Below are 17117 nucleotides of genomic sequence, written 5' to 3' on the forward strand. Positions count from 1 at the left end.
CCATGCCCGTGCCTGGATGTTCACTTTCATGCTGGGGTGAGGAGAGGAGTGTTTCATGGTGTTCATAAATACCCAACAAACTCATGTTGAACTCATCCATTCACTCACACTTTTTGAATCTCTCCCCTTAGACAGCTGTCTGCAACCCAAGGTATCACATCAGACTCTTAACAGACCAGGAAAGTGATGGGCATTTCCCTTAAAGAGGCCCTTGTTAGTGGTACTTTGCATACACCATCAGGGGTGTGTAGCCCCCCTTCAAGCTCAAGTTTGCCCTTGATAGTTGTGTTTTGCAGATGATAGACTGGGATAGAGGAAGGAGTTTGTCCGAGAACGTGCAGGCCATCTCCTCCTGCTAGGCACTAGGCCATCATCGCATGGGAGTGTCTGCTCTGCTCCCTGATTCCGGCTCACAGCGTGAGCCCTTAGTACCCCACGTATCTGCCAGAGCCAGAGCCAGCATACCTATGCTACAGGGTGTAGTGGAGACACCGCATGTACAGGAACCTACCTCAACCCCTTGCCCACAGCAAATTCCCATTTTAATATTTTCTTATTTTTCTTGCCAAGTTTGGGAGGAAATAGCCTCTCCAAGATGATCGTGGAAGGCTTCATGGAAGAGGTGTGCCCTGCTTGGGGCTCAGTGCTGGGCACTGGAAGGAGGTAGGGGCCAAGGGTTATTAATAGGCCTGGCTCAATAGGCCAGGAAAGGGGTGAATGTGATACAGACACCCAGCACCATGGTTGGGGAGTACCTGACACCGGAAGGGGAGGGGGCCAGGGGCTGGGGGGAGCACCACCTCCCAAAATAGCCGAGCCAAAGCCTATTTAAGTGGCTGTCCCACCACCAGTCTCATTTCCCGACAGGATCTCCCACCAGCTCAGCTTTTCTGTGCAGACTCAGGCCTCTGCCCACCCAAAGTGAGTGACAGCTTCAGAGGTTGTGGGAGGATGGAGGGAGCTGGATGGGGAAGGCCACATTGCCACTTCCCCAGGTGGACCAGGGTGGATGCTGAGCATGGGACTCTTGGGTCCTCCACCTGTCTCTTCTGTGGGCTGGGCAAATCCCTCCCCATGGGTGGGTCTGGCCTCAGCTCTCCATATGTAGAACATAAGGGGCGGGACCAGACAGCTGCATATTCTAGTGATGCCATCACAGGGGCCCAGAGGGCAGAGGGGCAAGTGGAAGGCACATGGGGTTGAAGGGGAGGCTCTGATGGACTGAGCTAAGAGCCCTGATGCTTCATTGAGGGGGTCTCAGACCCAGGGAGGGTGTCCAGTTTGTGAGGACTCAGCAGTAGAGAGCTGGGAGGAGCGGAAAAGAAGAGAGAGTGAACTTTTACCACAGGAGCCAGTGTAGGGCTGGGGCTTGGCCAGAGGGAGAATCTCTAAAAGGCTGACAGCACCACAAGTTAGTGAGCCGAGAGATGGCCCCACTCTGTCACCACCTTGAGAGGGGCCCTGAGGCCACTTAGAGACTCCAGTCTCAGTACAGCACAAGGGTCCCCAGCTGGAGAAACACATGCTCTAACTAGGCCAGGGTGAACAGAGTCTGAGTGTTGAAAAGACAGCACTGGAGCCACACACTTCAGAGCAGGCAGTCCACCTGGGGACAGGGGCAGAGGGTGAGACTAAGGCTGAGGCTAAGGCTGAGGCAACCGCACCAGGTGCCACAGGAGTCTGGGTAGCTGAAGGGTCTGGGGCAGCTGAGGGGTCTGGGATAGGCCTCATGCCCAGAGCTATCAGGTCAGGAGCTACAGCCCTGGTGCCTTGGAAGCCAGCTGGCCTGCTCTGGCCTGAAGGTGCTGACTCACCAGGAGGGGGCAGCTGGAGTCAGCCATTCTAAGGTTTCCAGGAAGGGCAGCCTTCCAGGGCTCAGTCAGGGGAGACAGTGTTGACAGCAAGTGTCAGGGAATTTGAGCTACTGGGCAGCTGGGCAGCTGTCCCTGGTCCCTACCACCATGGGTCTTCACAATTCCAGATGCTCCCACCTGCCTCGCATCCCATTCAAGTGTTCACCCACACTTCCAACACAATACAAGGAGATCAAAACCCAGAGATGACAGTTATAACCCAAAGTAATGTAGGGACTCAGTACAGTCCCACATCTAGAACCCAAGCGTCTGGACTCTGTCCAGTGCTCATACAACTCCAAAGGCTGCTGGTCACAGCTTGAGTCTTTGGGAGACCTGGGGGAAAGATGGAGTTGGTCCCTGGTCCCATGGAGCTGGGAAGTGCTTCAGTTAACAGAAGTGATGTGTGGATCACAAAGCCTACAACGTAGTCTAGAAAGTGTGATCTAAAAGTGCTGCTCCTTCCCCAGGCATATGCCCACTTGGAAGGTGTGGAGATATTCCACACAGACTACCCAACCTTTGCCTTCCTGGGGAGATCTGGGGTATCAGGGGGAATAAGAACTAGGTTTAGAAGCCCGGAAGACCAGGAAAGGTTAGTAGAAATCTTGGACAGTAAACCTAGCACCCTCCACAGAAAAAAGCAGATCAAGTTTCAAAATGTACATCCCTGGTCAGGTATGGGATGGTGCCACACATGCTTCAGCACCTCTGGCTCTTCCTGTCCCTACCACCTTCTTTCCTGGGTCCTGTGGCTCAGGTTTCAACACCTCAGAGTTCAGATTTTTGCGGCATGAATTTGCATGCAGGACAGAAGAGAGCTACTGCTGGAGTAGTGGAGAAAGAATGAGCTTTAGGCTCAGGCTGGAGGTGCCCACGGGGATGGAGGCTGGTCCCTGTGTGTCCAGCATCTTTTCTCCCCAGCGAGATGGCATCCGCCTCTGGGATGCCAGATCCAAGACCGGGTGCCTTCTGCGTGCCCTTGACAGCAGGCGAACCTCCAGCCCCTGGGGGTGTCCCAGGTGTCTCCTAGGTTGCAGAAGTGGCCCCTGGCCCTTGCGGCCTGGCTGCAGCACCCCAGGGATGCTGAGGACTTGGGTTTCAGCGGACGCCCGCCGCTCGGGTGGCGTGGAGCGACTGAGCTGCTGGGCGGCGCGCAGCGCTGGGCGCCCCCTGGCTCAGAGCCAAGCTGGGCGGGCGTGCGCCAGGCGCGGCACTGCAGCGCTGGTCATATGAGCAGAAATTATAAGGACAGCACTTTATAAGCTTTTTGCACTTGCTCTACCCGCTCAAACAGTTGCAGGATGTCGATAACAGACTTGCTCAACTCGGAGGACATCAGGAAGGCAGTAGGAGCCTTTGCCGGTGAGCAGCGCACTCCCTGTCCCCTAACCCTCTGCCCTGTACCAGGGACATTCCGCATCCCGCTGAGCCTCCCCAGCTCCTCCTGCCCACGCGTGGCTCTCCACCCACGGGATTGGCACCCTGGTCTTCTACCTTGCAGGGAGCCGCAGGGAACGGTGCCTGAGCCACACAAAGTTGCGGGTGAGGGCGAGGAAGGGTGGCTGCCCTGGCAGGACTCAGGGTCCTGGACCAAGGGTGAAGACCCGGGTGGGGGGAGGGAGTTCCGGAGTTCTGGGGCGCGATCATGACTTCCCTTTTAAGGCGTGTGGAAGGGGCTGCAAGCGCGGGCTTTTTCTCCAAGTGACCCCATTCCTAGATCCCTATTCTGAACAGGACCTTTCCTGGAAGGTGATTGTCTATTGATGGAGTTCCCCTCCAGGACAGACCCCGAGGGCACAGTGACCTTCCAAAAGCAGGCACTCATCCCTACCCAGCCGGGCGCAGCACACTCTCAGCATGCCCAGTCCCCAGCCCCCTTAGGCTGTCCAGAGAAGGGGAGCCACCCAGCTGTGTGACCTCTTTACTCTGCCAGCAGAGACCCTAACTTAGCTGCGGACCTTCCCATTCCTCTATCACCCAGGGAAACTGAGGCTGGGGGAGGATGAGAGACTTTTCGAAGGACATTGAGTCCAGCAGAAGAGGGATGCAAATTGGGGTGGCCTCTGGTCTCACTACCCCACCCTAGTGTGTCAGAGGTGGACAGAGCAACTTTTCTTCCCTCCAACTCTGGGCTGAAGGGAGAGTGTACCTCTTAGCGTTCTCTCTCTCTCTCTCTCTCTCTCTCTCTCTCTCTCTCTCTCTCGACTTTAAAGACCAGGGTGCTTAATAACTGGGTTCCCTTTTCTCGGGGGCTTGCTAGGTCCCAGAGGCCCTGTAGGTGAGGGGGTGGGGTATCTGAACCTTAACACCCATCCCCCTGCAAGTACATAGGTGTAGATTAACAAATGCCAGGACACTCCTTCCCCAATTTCCCCACTGCCCCATCTCCATCCTCCTCTAACCTGGTCCTGCCCCCAACAGCTGCCGACACCTTTGACTACAAAAAGTTCTTCCAAATGGTCGGCCTGAAGAAAAAGAGCCCAGATGATGTGAAGAAGGTGTTCCACATCCTGGACAAAGACAAGAGTGGCTTCATTGAGGAGGATGAGCTGGGGTAAGTTGAGGTGGGGGGCGGGGCTTGGTACTCCCTTTCAAGTCCCCTTGAGAACCACCCTTCCGTCTAGGCATCCCTTAGAGCAAACAGGCTTTGCTTTGTCCCTGCAGGGCAATGACCCAGGCACCAGGGGAAGATGCCTCCTGCTTCCTGGAGGGTCAAACCCTCAGCCCAGAGTGCAACTAACTGGGTTAAATTATAGTCACTTAATATTGCTAATGGAATGGGGCTGCTTAATAATTTAATACAAATGAAGAGGCATTTATTCTGGCAGCCACACAGCGGGCAAGGCAGGAGGTATTCTTCTTAGAGTGTCATTGATTTTTGTGCATCTGAAAGTCACCTTCCCTGGTCTGGTCTACAGACCCCATGCCTCTAGACCAGAATAGTAGCAAGAGCAAGTCCCGGGCAAGCCAGGGAGGCAGAGCCAGCTCTGGGGCTTCAGAGTCCTTGGAGCAAAGCATATAGGAGAAGGTGAAACCGAACCAGCAAAAAGCCCTCCGACCTAACCTGCCTCAGCCACCTGGCCCACAGTTGCCAACCCAGCTGTGCCTTCTGTCACTTTATGGCCAAGATTGTCTTAAAATTTTCAGGAACAGAAAAGGAGGGTGCACAGAGAGGCATTTCAAGTAGGAACTTCCTCCATCTACCCTGTCTGTCTTCCAAACTCTCCCAAGGGCACCTTCTTCTAGAACCTTCCCTTACCGATCTATGCCCAATAAGTTCATGCTTATGCACACATGTGCATGCTAAGTGCTCTCTGTCCTGTAAGTATCACCACCTCCAGAAAGCCTCACCAACATATCCCTCACCCAGGATAGAGGCATCTGCCCCCCAAAACCTCCTCCATTCGTGCGTCTGTCACCACATCACAAAATGAGGTCTCTCTGTGAGGACTTGATCTCCTCTCTATTTATCCAAGTGGCTTCCTGTGAGCACTGTGGTGGCTGCAGTTTCCAGAATTTATTGAACCGGGGTTGACCCTACACAGTAGAGAGTTACTCTACTCCACACTTACCCACTAAGACACGGCCACAGACCAGACTGTCTGGCCAGCCCAGGTGCACGCATGTCCACCGCTTGCTACCTATCCCAGCTACCCCTGCCCTGCACAGATATCAGCCTGCCATTGTGGGAGGTTCTGCAAGGTGACCTTGGCCTGACTCCCTCCTGCTTTTCCTTTTTCTCCTCCAGGTCCATCCTAAAGGGTTTCGCTGCAGATGCCAGAGAGCTCACTGCTAAAGAAACAAAGACGCTGCTGGCCGCTGGTGACAAGGATGGGGATGGCAAGATTGGGGCTGAAGGTGGGTATCTGTGCCCAAGGCTCTGGGCTCCCTGGGACATTGAGATGTGTGGATGCTGAAGGTTTGGTCTGTCAAAAGAAAGGGTAGACAGGACAAAAAGATGATTCCCAGGTTGGAGAGCTCTGCCTCACAACCAGGAAGAGAAAACTCTCTCTCTCTCTCTCTCTCTCTCTCTCTCTCTCTCTCTCTCTCTCTCCCTCTCTCTCCCCTCTTTCTCTCTCTCTGTCTCTCCATATATATTATATGCATATGTATATATGTACATACATACATAAATATCCTAAATTTGAACAACCCACAAGGAATGGATTTTTTCCCGTTTCCCTGATGAGTAGGGAATGATGTAGGAGAATTTGAGATTCCCCAACTTTTGCATAGGTTTTGCTACAGGCTCTGCCTGCACTGGCTGTGTGACCTTGGGCAGTGTCTTCTCTGAACCTGAGGCTCATGTCTGTAACCAGAGGAGACAAGCCCACTGATCCCCCAGGACCCTCAGGCTCTGTGGTCTCAAGTTCCAAGGATGGAAATTCCTTATCTCCTGCCCTCTTCAGCAACTCACCCTGGTGTCCTGTAACCTCAAGTTTCAGATAGGTTTTAGCTTCATTCAAACATATTCTATCATTGTAGGAGAGCCAGGAAAAACAGTCAGCCAAGACCCAGCTGGTAATTAGGAAGCTGGCTTTTGTGTCTCTGCTCTGAGCCCAGGCATGGGCCTGGCGGCCCTTCACCCCACATCTTTGTTTGGTCACTCTGCCTGGGATCCAGGGGTCACATCCTGGCATTGTTGGCTCTCTTAGTATCATGACACTTTGCAGATGGACAAAATGAGGGTCAAGGTCTTGACCTGGTTCAGAGAGCTAGGATACAGGTTGGAGACGGACTTCCAAATCCAATCTGAATATGTCTTTGTAACCTGCTCTGCTACCACCGGTTGTCAGGGTAGTCCTTTCTGCCCATGGAAAAGAAAACTGTGTTTAAGTCCTATGGGTTCAAATCCCAGCCTTTCTAGCTGTATGACCTTGGGGGAGTCACATGACTACTCTGGGCCTCAGCTTTTCATCTCCTCTTTTGTGGGGGTTGCATGAGGATCCCATGTGCCAATATGTAAAGAGCTTAGAATGGGGTCATATGCAGGTCAAGTGCCATATATGTACTTGTTAACTAAAGGAAAATAAAACAGAGACTAGGTTGCACTGATGCCTTTGTCCCTAATATCTCTGCCCGATGCAAAGCAGGCACTTAATAAGCACCTGTTGCCAGGGACCTCAGCAGAGGGAGAAGGAACTGACACAGTAGCTTGGTGGCTCTAGGTGACTCTAGCAAGTGGCTGCTGTTCTCATCCCCATCCTCACCTGTTCCACCTGCAGGGCTTCCGCTGCAGCCCCCACCCAAGGCCTCCTCCTCCCACACCACCTCTGCACCTCTGTGGTTTTTTGTTTCTTTGAGATTTTTGTTTTGTTTTGTTTTGGTTTTTGGGACAGGGTCTCCCTATAGCCCCAGCTAGCCTAGAACTTGCTATGTAGACCAGGCTAGCCTCAGTCTCATAGAGATCCTCCTGCTTCTGCCTCCCTCCCAAGTGCTGGGATTAAAGGCATGTGCTACCACAGTGGTTTGCACCTCTGTTTTTATCTGCAGCCAATAAGACACAGCTCAGAGCCAACCCAGGGCAGAATCCTCAACTGGCCACTCACAGCCAAGCTAAGTGAGGAAGAAAACCAGGGCAGTGCTTGACCTGTTCCCTCCTCCCCGCCTCCGTCCTTGCCTCTTAACCAACCCACTAAACTCTTCCAACAGACCCACAGATAATTACCAAGGGACAACATGGTGCCCGGCATTAAGGGGGTAAAGATGAATTGGGCCTGCTGTGCAGCAGGGGCACAGTTTAAGAACAGGGGGTTACTGAGCAGCAGCCCTGGCACCCTGAGCCCCGGTCTTCCTCGTGGGTGAACACACATGAAAACATGGGAGTGTTGAAGGCCATGCCCCGCACTTAGTACACTATCAATGAACAGCTGTCCATCTATCCACAGTCCCTGTATGGCCGGCCCTGTATGTACACACACAGATGGTAGTGAGACTGAGTTTCTCTTATTTGAAATGCTCAGGACTAAGCATATCAGATTCCAGAGATGTTTGAATTTGGGAGTATTTGCATGGTGTCTCATCAGCAGCAAAAGTTTCATATTTCAGTCTCTGGATTGTGGAGGCTCAAGGCAGCAGAGACTTGGAGGTCAGAGGCTGGGATGTGTCAGGTGGGGACCCAGGGGTAGGCATGGCATGGCATCATCTAGGGCACCATCTAGGGTACTGAGGTGGGAATGATTAGAGCATATTTAGAGACAGGTTTGTCAGAAGTAAGAGAAAACTAACTACTCACTAAGCCTGCATGGTGTCTTGGGCCAGTGCTGGGCTCTGTCATCTCATTTCCCCCTGGGAAGACAGAGGACGTAGATGCCGAAAAGGCAGCTCCAAGAGTCCAAGGTCACACTGCTAGCAAACCCAAGAGCAAGGCTTCAACTCTAGTTCATCGGATGGCACTGTCAGAACCTGGGCCAGGCTGTGCTGCCAGCACTCTGCATCAGGGAGGACTATGAGAAGTGGGGACTAGGATGTTCCTGAGGCACGAGGATATCACCCTCCATGCTTACTGAGTGAACGCAGATACACTTCTTTCCTATAACCTTCCGGAGAAGGCAGACTAACCATGCCAAACAGGAGTGGCATGGGAGGCAGAGCCCTTGTCTGGGGCCTAGAAGATTCTATGGCCAGAAAGTCTGAGCTCTACTTACAGCCTGAGGATGTTTCAACTGCTGTGGGACCCTGGCAAGTCACAGTGCCCCTTGTCCTTTAGAGCTAGGGCCAGACCACTAGCCTGTTCCTGAAGTCATTTCCAGCTCTGAGACTGCACAAAGGACCATGGATCAGAACTCAGCTCTGACCTTGAATGATGGTGGCAGTCACCGATAGCTTCATGCAGCCCTTTGTATACTCCAGATGTTGCCCTGGGTACTGTCTTCTGCCATCTTTCTAGCTATCTGTGATGTGGGTACCATTACAATTTCCACCTTAGAGATGGGGACACTGGGGCTCAGAGAGGCGAGGGTTTGTTTAACCTCCCATGGCTAGGAAGAGGGCAGGTCAAGATGAGTTCAGGTCTATTGGCTTGTAGCGCCTCATCATACTGCTTGCTTTGTTCACTGAATGCACTTGGAATTTAGTGAACATCTGCCACGAGATAACTTTATCAGCTGACTTAAGGCTTGCTTCTCTCTGCCCCACTAGGATGTCAGCTCCATATAATAGGGACTTTGCTTCTTCTGTTCTTACCCCAGCACCTAGGAGCATAGTGGGAGAACAAGAGAAATGTGTTTGAAGAATCAATGAGGGAATAAATGAGTGGGGAATGAATGAATGAATGAATGAATGAGGAATAAAACAATGAGGGAATGAGGGAGTGAATGAATATGTGTCTTCCAAGGCTGCAGTGAGGAGAGAGTACTTCATGCCTACCCCAGCATGTAGGGAGAGCCTCTCTATAGGCCAAGGCTGGAGACAGTCCGGGTAGGCTGGGGCTTATAGCCACAGGTGCATAGGGATCACAGAGCCAGCAGTGGCCGATGTCACCAGTTCTACTTGTCTGAGGATAATGAGGTTTGTCAGGTTCCTAAAGCTCTCAATGATAGGGGGGGAGAAGGAAGCTAAAGTTCTAATAACACGCCTCAGAATCTGGTCTCTGGGGCAGCTCCTTCCAGGAAGCTCAAAGCCTTTTATACATGCCATCGATTGTCAATAGCCACCCTAAAGTCTGGTACGGATCAGGGAGGAGAGGAGGCAGAAAAGGAGAGAGGCTGAAAAGAGGAGGCAGGGGCCCAACAGTCCAACTGTGGCCACAAGGGCCAGGCAAGAGGCAGGCAGATGCATGCGTGGCAGGGGTCTCCTTCACGTCACTTCTCCCGCCCAGCCATGGGTCTCAAATTGGAGTTGGTGTCAGAACCACTGAGGGCTTTGCACAGGTCAGGTAGCCATGGCCCTGCGGCTCCCACCCAGAAGCTTCTGATTCCTAAGGTGGGGACCAAGTGTCTGCAGTTCTAATACATTACCCAGTGATGCTGATGGTCTGGGGAACCACACTGAGAACCAGGGTCTTTCAATAATCCTAGGAGGTAAGGGCTATCACTACCCCCATCTACCAGTGAGGACCCTGAGGCTCAGACAGGCTATATAGCATGCCTGAGATCCCTCAGGACACAGCCAGGACTGAGCGCAGGGATCCTTCCAGTACCTGCCTCACTACAGCTCAGGTCCCTAGCCTGGTTCTCCACACTCAATGCCTATGTACAAGGAACACTCAGCAGACAGAAACTGAAGTTAGCATCCAACTCACTTTCCTGTGTGCCAGGCACTATGCCCAGATCTAGCCCATCCAGCTCACTCCAACCTCACAGAGCCTCACAGGATAGAGCTATATTCCCTGAGCAGACAAGGAAACTGAGCCTCGGGAAGCAGAGAAACTTGCTGTGAAGCTTGGCTGTGAAGCTGAGCCTAGTGCTCTTCCCCACTGAGCTGCAGACAGGATCTGTACCACACACCATGCGTAGTCGAGCAGCCTTCCCCAGCAACCCAGACCCAGGGACACCTCTGCTTGCCTGCTTATGTGGATTCCAACTCTGTAGTCTGTTCTGTGTTTGGCTTCTTTTGCCGAAAAATGTAGTTTTCATTATTGCCAGCCCCACTCTGCAGTGTGAAGCAACTAGCCCTTCCTGCTTCCTTCTGGAAAAATCCTTTCATCCTTAGCAGCCTACTGGGGACTGGGCTTGGGTGATGGTTAGGCCCCTCAGGTGGCAGAAACCAGAATTGTCCTGAGCACAGAAACCAGCCCTGAAAACAGCCTGGCCTTTCCTCCATCCAGCCACCTGTTCCCTCATCCCTAAAGATGGGTGACATACACACTTCCCAGTCTTTTTGCTTGAATTGAGTGAATGTTCCAAAGGGATTCTTCTCCTCTTAATTTACACACGTGCCTTGTCTTGTAAGCCACCGCACCATCCTTTAGAAGGAGTTGAATCCCAGTCCACACAGAAATAGAATTGAGTGTAAGTCAGGAGGGTAGAGAGGACAGGAGACCCCTACCTCCCTCTGATTCCTGCCTGCTTGCCTCCGTGGGACTTGATGGCCTAACAAGGCAGAGGGACTTGATGTCCTAACAAGGGCCCCTGAGGTGGGCAGTGTTTAGTCATATCTCATTACAACCTCACCCCAGGAGATCTAAAAGATGGGGGCCATAGTCCCCACTGAGAGTCATGGAAACTGAGGCCCAGTAGCTGTCACAGGGCTTGTCCTTGGCAGGATGGGACCTAAGTCTTCTTTCTGTGGCTCTCCTCCCCCAAGCCAAGCTGGGCCTTTGGATTTATAAATGTTTCTGTGCTTAGCAATCTGTTCCTCAATTCCCGGGTGGACTTCCACTAGCTCTGGCCTTATGCTGCGCTAGATAAGATGGAGCTGGGAGAGGACACAGCGCTCCTTATGTAACCGGCCTCCTGGAAAATGGAGCAGCAGTCGGTCAGGGCGGAACAAGATGCCCTTTCTCCATTTATCCCTTTCCTTCGACTGCTGAGGCTGCAGCTAGAGTCAGATGCAGGGCCATTCCAGTTAGCCTTGGAGAGCAAAGACACAGCCAGACCCCAGCCATGCCTGAGTTAGCATCCTCCCAGCTGAGGGTCCCCAGCCTCAGTTTCCCAAGAAATAACACGAGGCTCAGAGCCAGTGAAGATGAAATGGATAAGACAGAGGCAGTGCCTGGCACAGAGCGAGTCCCTGGAGCTGTTGACGCTGACTCCTTGTGGCTGCCTGGCTTGACCCCAGGTGACCCTGCCTCCCCGTTCTGCAGCAAGAGAAAGTGATCCTGTTTGCAGCACCCATCTATAAGAAACCTACCCCAGAGCTATTTCAAGGAGAGGTGATAAACCAGGAACTGGTCCTTGCTTTGGTCATCGAAGCAGAGGGAAGCAGGCCTTCCAGATGCTGACTCAATGAGTCTCAGTTTCACTCGGGGCTATCAGCCTTCGCTGGCCTCACCTGTCAAGAGCTTCTAAATTTGTCCGATCCCCACAGCACCCCACACCGGGGCAGCCCTAATTAGGCTAATTTCAGTTTCCTAAGGGAAAGAGAGGAACACAGTCTGCAGGTCCTCTGCTTGCTGCCTCCCCCACCCCACCGCATCACCTCCTCTCTCTCTCTCTCTCTCTCTCTCTCTCTCTCTCTCTCTCTCTTTGGACAAGCAGAAGCAGGACATCAGCAGGTGACCCCAGAGGAACTGGGGGAGGTTCAGAATGCAGAGGTAGTGCTGTCCCTCTGTGTCTTGCAAAAGGAAAATTTTTCTAGAATTTTCCAAATGAACACTGTGCCTCATACCTCAGCAGTCATTGATTTAGTCCCTCTTGCTCTGTGTGCCTGGCACCTCTCACCTGCATCTCATGTAGCCCTTCCCATGACCTTAGGAAGAGTGATCCTATTTCACAGATGAGGACAGTGAGGTGGGGTTCTAACCAGGAAGACTGTATTGGGAACCTGTACCAGATTAGCCTTTTTGCTGTTTGGGTTTGCTGACTGCTCTGCTTCCTCATCCTTGACCTTGGTTTGGGGATTACTTTGACGGTTGTCACTTCACAGCTCTGTCAGTTGTACCGCTGAGATTCAAGGGAGGTGGCACTAACTTTTATGCCACTTCCAATGTGTCAAAGTGTGTCCACGTGTTTCCTTGGTTGCTCTTCCCAAAGGCTGTGCAAGTTGATGTGATTCCCACTTTACAAAGGAAAACTCAGGTTCAGAGAGGTTCAGAGGTGTGCATGGCTGCCCAGCCAGTAGGGATGGAGCAAGACTCGGGTCCAGGTACAGGGAGGCTGCAAGGTTGTAGGCAGATGCCTTAGTGGAGACAGATGACGGAGCCCGATGATAGCCATGGAGCGGCAAGGACACCAGCAAGTGAAGGTGACAGAGACCTCCTCTCTGCGTTGGACAGAGATGCAGTCAGGCATCTGTGGCTAGTCAGCGTGGCTTGAGATGTAGAAGTGGCTTCATGACAGCAGCTGTCACAAGCTGAGGCCTCCCTGTGCCCCAGACCCGTGACTGGGAGCTGGGAGCTCTCTCTGCTCCAGGCCTGTGACCAGGAGCTTTGGTGCTGATTGATTTTAACAGCCCCAGGAAGCAGGTAGTCTCATGAGCTCTACTTCGCAGGTGAGGAAACTGGGGCACAAGCGCAAGGAATGGAGCTATGGTGGCCCTCAGCTTGCGTGCTCCAAATGAATGAATTAAAGCAGGAAGGGCATGTCCTCGACCTGGTCCCTCCCCAAGGAGGAAGGCAGAATAAGGGTGAGGCCTCTGTCCAGGCGCCTAAGCGAATGGCAGAGCAGACTGAAACCCCGCTCTCTAACACCCCATTCCCATCCTGGGACCCTATGACCAAGCCTGTTGACCTAGACTTTTCAAAGTCTGCATGTCTGTCATTTGCTTTTCTTTGGGGTGAAAGGGGACGTTTTAGAGGAGACCTTTGACAAGAAGGCTATTTATTAGTTAATTGACAGCTCCAAACAGCATTGCCCCAAGAGACACAAAAGCCAGGAGGAAGTGAGGTGGCCCTGCCTTCAGTGTGTCTACAGTGCCCTGGTCAGGGAACTGAGGACATAAAGTTAGAATGAGCAGATCCATAGTTTGAGGTAAAGGGCTTTCAGGAAACCCACAGGTCCAAAACACCCCCCATCATCCCCCATCTCCCCAAAGCCCTGCTTCCTACCCTTGATCTGCTGACACTGGCTGCACCCAACCCTGTCCAGACCTCACCCCATCTCCAGTCCCATGTATGTCACAACTGATCCCAGCTGGTGTGCAGGGGTGAGTGACATCTTGCTGAAGAGCAAAGAGCCCATCAGTATGATGGTAAAAGTCCAGCTTCCCTCTGACAGTCCCCATGAGCAGCACTGGGCAGCTTCATGCCTCCATAGAGGTTGGGCCACTGGCCTGGTCAGTAGGGCCCACAAGGCCAGAGGACAGGTCACACCCCTGCCTCTTACCTAACATCTCCCTGAGGCCTCACCTCTTCAGCCCCCATTTTCCTATCTGTAATATGGGAATCACCCTGCATACCTCCCAGGGCTAATTACAGCAAGTCAGCACTTGCTGAACCCTAAAGAGGACTCAGGAGCACTAATGCCCATCATTCCCACCCCATCCATCCATTCAACATTCAATTAATAGCACCAGCAGCTAACAGAGTGGTGAGACAGGGAGGTAAGTGGGGGAGACTGGCAAGAATAGATAAATAAGATCATTTCAGTGTGCTAAGACCGTGAGGTAAATAAAAAAGAGCTAAGGCGATAGAGCCAGTGATGTCGATATTTGAGCGGGACATGTGTCACTCTATACCTAGGTCAAAGGAGGTCACAAATCTCCCCCAAGGAAGAAAGAAGCTGAGAGTGGCTGGAATCCTGTCTGCTGATGTGACCATGTTCAAGCTAAACTCTAGGGACTCAGTTTCCCCCATCAGTAAAATGAAGACAAGAATGCATCTCCCTGAGTGGTTTGAGATTCCGAGATAAGCTCTCCCAGGTTTGTCCCATGTGGACATTCCATAGACACCCATTACTATTCTAAGCCTGGATAGTGTTAGAGCACTACCCTCCCTCATGCCCTGCAGGCTCAGAGGGGCTCCTGGCTGAGAAAACAGGCACTCTGACACCGCACCTGGAGAAATTCTTTGAGTATTTGATGGTTATTTATTTGGGGTCCCATCCCTACCTCTCACCATTCAGCACAAGAGTCTTGGGATTTCTGGACCCTCATCTGCATGGACCCTCAATTTCTCTCACCTTGAGTCGCTGACCAGACTACCACATCCAGATCACCTCAGGAACAGAAGAGGGTGGGTCCTATTCCCATGATCAAACTACAAAAAAGCAAGAAACCAGGCTCCCTCCCATCCCAGGGCCAGGACCAGGGCAGCTGCAGGGGTGGCTGGAATTGCTGTAGGTTGGTTTGAGGATCTTTACTTTTTTATTTTGAAATCATTTAGATTTGCAGAACTGTGACAATAACAGAAAGAATAGTTTTGCCCTTTGACAGGGGTGACAGTGAAAAATGACATTGACAGGTTCTTACACAGACGTCTCATGCACAATCTGGCCAGACAGAGCTGACCTCAAGGGGATCCTGGGACCTTTGGGTGACCCTTTTGAAGCTGTTTTATACCCAGTTCTTCATCATCCTTGCTTGGAATTAGAGCTGCCTCTTTCCCCACAAATGGGGGAGGGGATGGAAACCCACATTTTCTAAGCAGAGCCTTGACCCTCACACCCCAGCCATGTCACAACACTACATTTTCTGGAGGTGACAGGGACTTAGCCCAGACCCTGTGCTGCTTGGCAGCTCGGAATCCCTGTGGATTCTCGGAGATACCCAGTGGCAAACCCTGGGTCCACTCTGACCTCCTGGGGAGGAAAACAGCAGCGATCACCAGGAAAGCTGCTGCACTCTGGACCTCAGTTTCTGCACCTGTGGATTCAGCATCATGATAAACGCTAAGATGGCAGTCAGAGCCAAAGAGGATGCTGTACATAAGTGCTTAAAAATAACCGGTGTGGAGCAGTTAAGAGCACTGGCTGCTCTTACAGAGGACCCTGGGTTTGAATCCCAGCACCCACATGGCGGCTTACAACTGTCCATAACTCCAGTTCCAGGGGATCCAATGCCCTCTTTTGATCTCCTCGGGTATCGTACAACATGGATGCACTCACACACATGCAGGCAATACACTTGTACACATAAAATAAAAAAATAACAAATAAAATATTTTAAATAGCTGGTCTGCAGCAGACTCCCAGACAATTACTACTGCTATCAGAACGCAGATGATTAATAATACCATGGTTTTCTTTCACAGAATTCTCCACTCTGGTGGCTGAAAGCTAAGAGATGCTGATTGCCTGGGTCTCTCATCCCTCCACCCTGGATGCCCCACCTCAGTCCTTCCTGCTCAGCCCTCCTGAGTTTCTGTTTGGTTTGTTTATGTTATTTTTTACTCCCCCCATCCTCTGCTGCCCTGGAATGATACCATTCTTCTGGAAGATGCTGGAGAAACAATAAAGGCTGTACCAACCGGACTCTGCCTGTGTGGAGGACCTGGGCCTGGTGGGGTGTTGTTGACTTGGCAGACTCCATGGGAGGTGGGGGGAAGAAGCTAGAAAAGGCAGGATGGATGGAAGGGAGACAACCTGATGTCACCTCCCTATAGTTATGGTATTCATGGGGGCCATCCCTTTCAATCCTTGTAGCCATCCCACAAGGGAGGTGATGGAATTCCTATCTTAAAGATGCAGAAATTAAGTTTTGGAGAAGGGAAGTGAAGTGTCTCAGCTCTCACAGCTAAGGCTGGTGGTTCTGGGATTTGAAGGTAGGTCTATACATGGGTGAATGGATGGGTGGCCATTCCAAGTCTTTTTATTATTGTACAAATGACAGAACCCCAACTCGAAGAAACTTGAGCAAACAAAAAGGGAGAAGAGGAGGAAGAGGAAGAGGAAGAGGAGAAGGAGGTGAGGAGGAGGAGGAGGTGGAGGAGGAGGGAAAAGAAGGGGAGGAAGAGGAAGAGAAAGAGGAGGAGAAAGGAGGAAAAAGGAAGAAGTAGGAAGAGCAAGAGGAGAAGGAAGAGGAGGAGGAGACGGAGGAAGGGGAGGAAGAGGAGGAAGAGGAAAGAGGAAAAGAAAAAGATCTAATTACCTTATGTACCTGAATCGTCGCCTTCAGAAATAGCTAGATCAAGGGGCTCAAATGACACCCTATTAGTTACTTTTGACTTTGCTGTGACAAAACACCTGACAAAAGCAACTGAAGGAAAAGTGGGTTTATTTTGGTTCACTTTGAGGATGACAGTGGGAAAGGCATGGGGGCAGGAGTCTGAGGTGGCTGTCACATTGTATCACATTCTAGCCACAGTCAGAAAGCAGAGAGATGAGTGTTGGAGCTCAGCTCACTTTCTCCTTTTTACCCAGTCCAGGACTCCAGACCATGGGATGTGCTGCCCACAGTTAGGGTGTGTCTTCCAGCCTCAGTTAGTTCAATCTACAAACTCCCTCACAGGCATGCCCAGAGATGTACGTTTCAAATGATTCCAAGTCCCACCAAGCTGAGGAGATTAACCATCACAGAGTCACAGAACTGAGTCCCTCTTTGCTCATCTCTGAGTATGGTTTTCCATCCTGTTAAAATAGTGATCAGGTTGCCGGGCATGGTGGCACACGCCTTTAATCCCAGCACTTGGGAGGCAAAGGCAGGATTTTCCATCCTGTTAAAATAGTGATCAGGTTGCCGGGCATGGTGGCACATGCCTTTAATCCCAGCACTTGGGAGGCAAAG

The 17117-nt window shown here is 51.8% G+C and overlaps 1 protein-coding gene across 1 annotated transcript; it reads left to right on the forward strand.

Moving 5' to 3' along the window:
- The first annotated feature begins 3070 nt into the window (after positions 1-3070).
- On the forward strand, positions 3071-15865 carry Pvalb (parvalbumin). Its single transcript, XM_008851333.3, has 4 exons — positions 3071-3218; positions 4278-4410; positions 5605-5714; positions 15646-15865. The coding sequence occupies exons 1-4, from the start codon at positions 3158-3160 to the stop codon at positions 15672-15674; spliced, it is 333 nt and encodes a 110-aa protein (XP_008849555.1). The 5' UTR covers positions 3071-3157; the 3' UTR covers positions 15675-15865.
- The last annotated feature ends 1252 nt before the right edge of the window (positions 15866-17117 follow it).

This window comes from Nannospalax galili, unplaced genomic scaffold, assembly GCF_000622305.1.
Source record: "Nannospalax galili isolate Female #2095 unplaced genomic scaffold, S.galili_v1.0 scaffold445, whole genome shotgun sequence".
NCBI lineage: Eukaryota > Metazoa > Chordata > Mammalia > Rodentia > Spalacidae > Nannospalax > Nannospalax galili.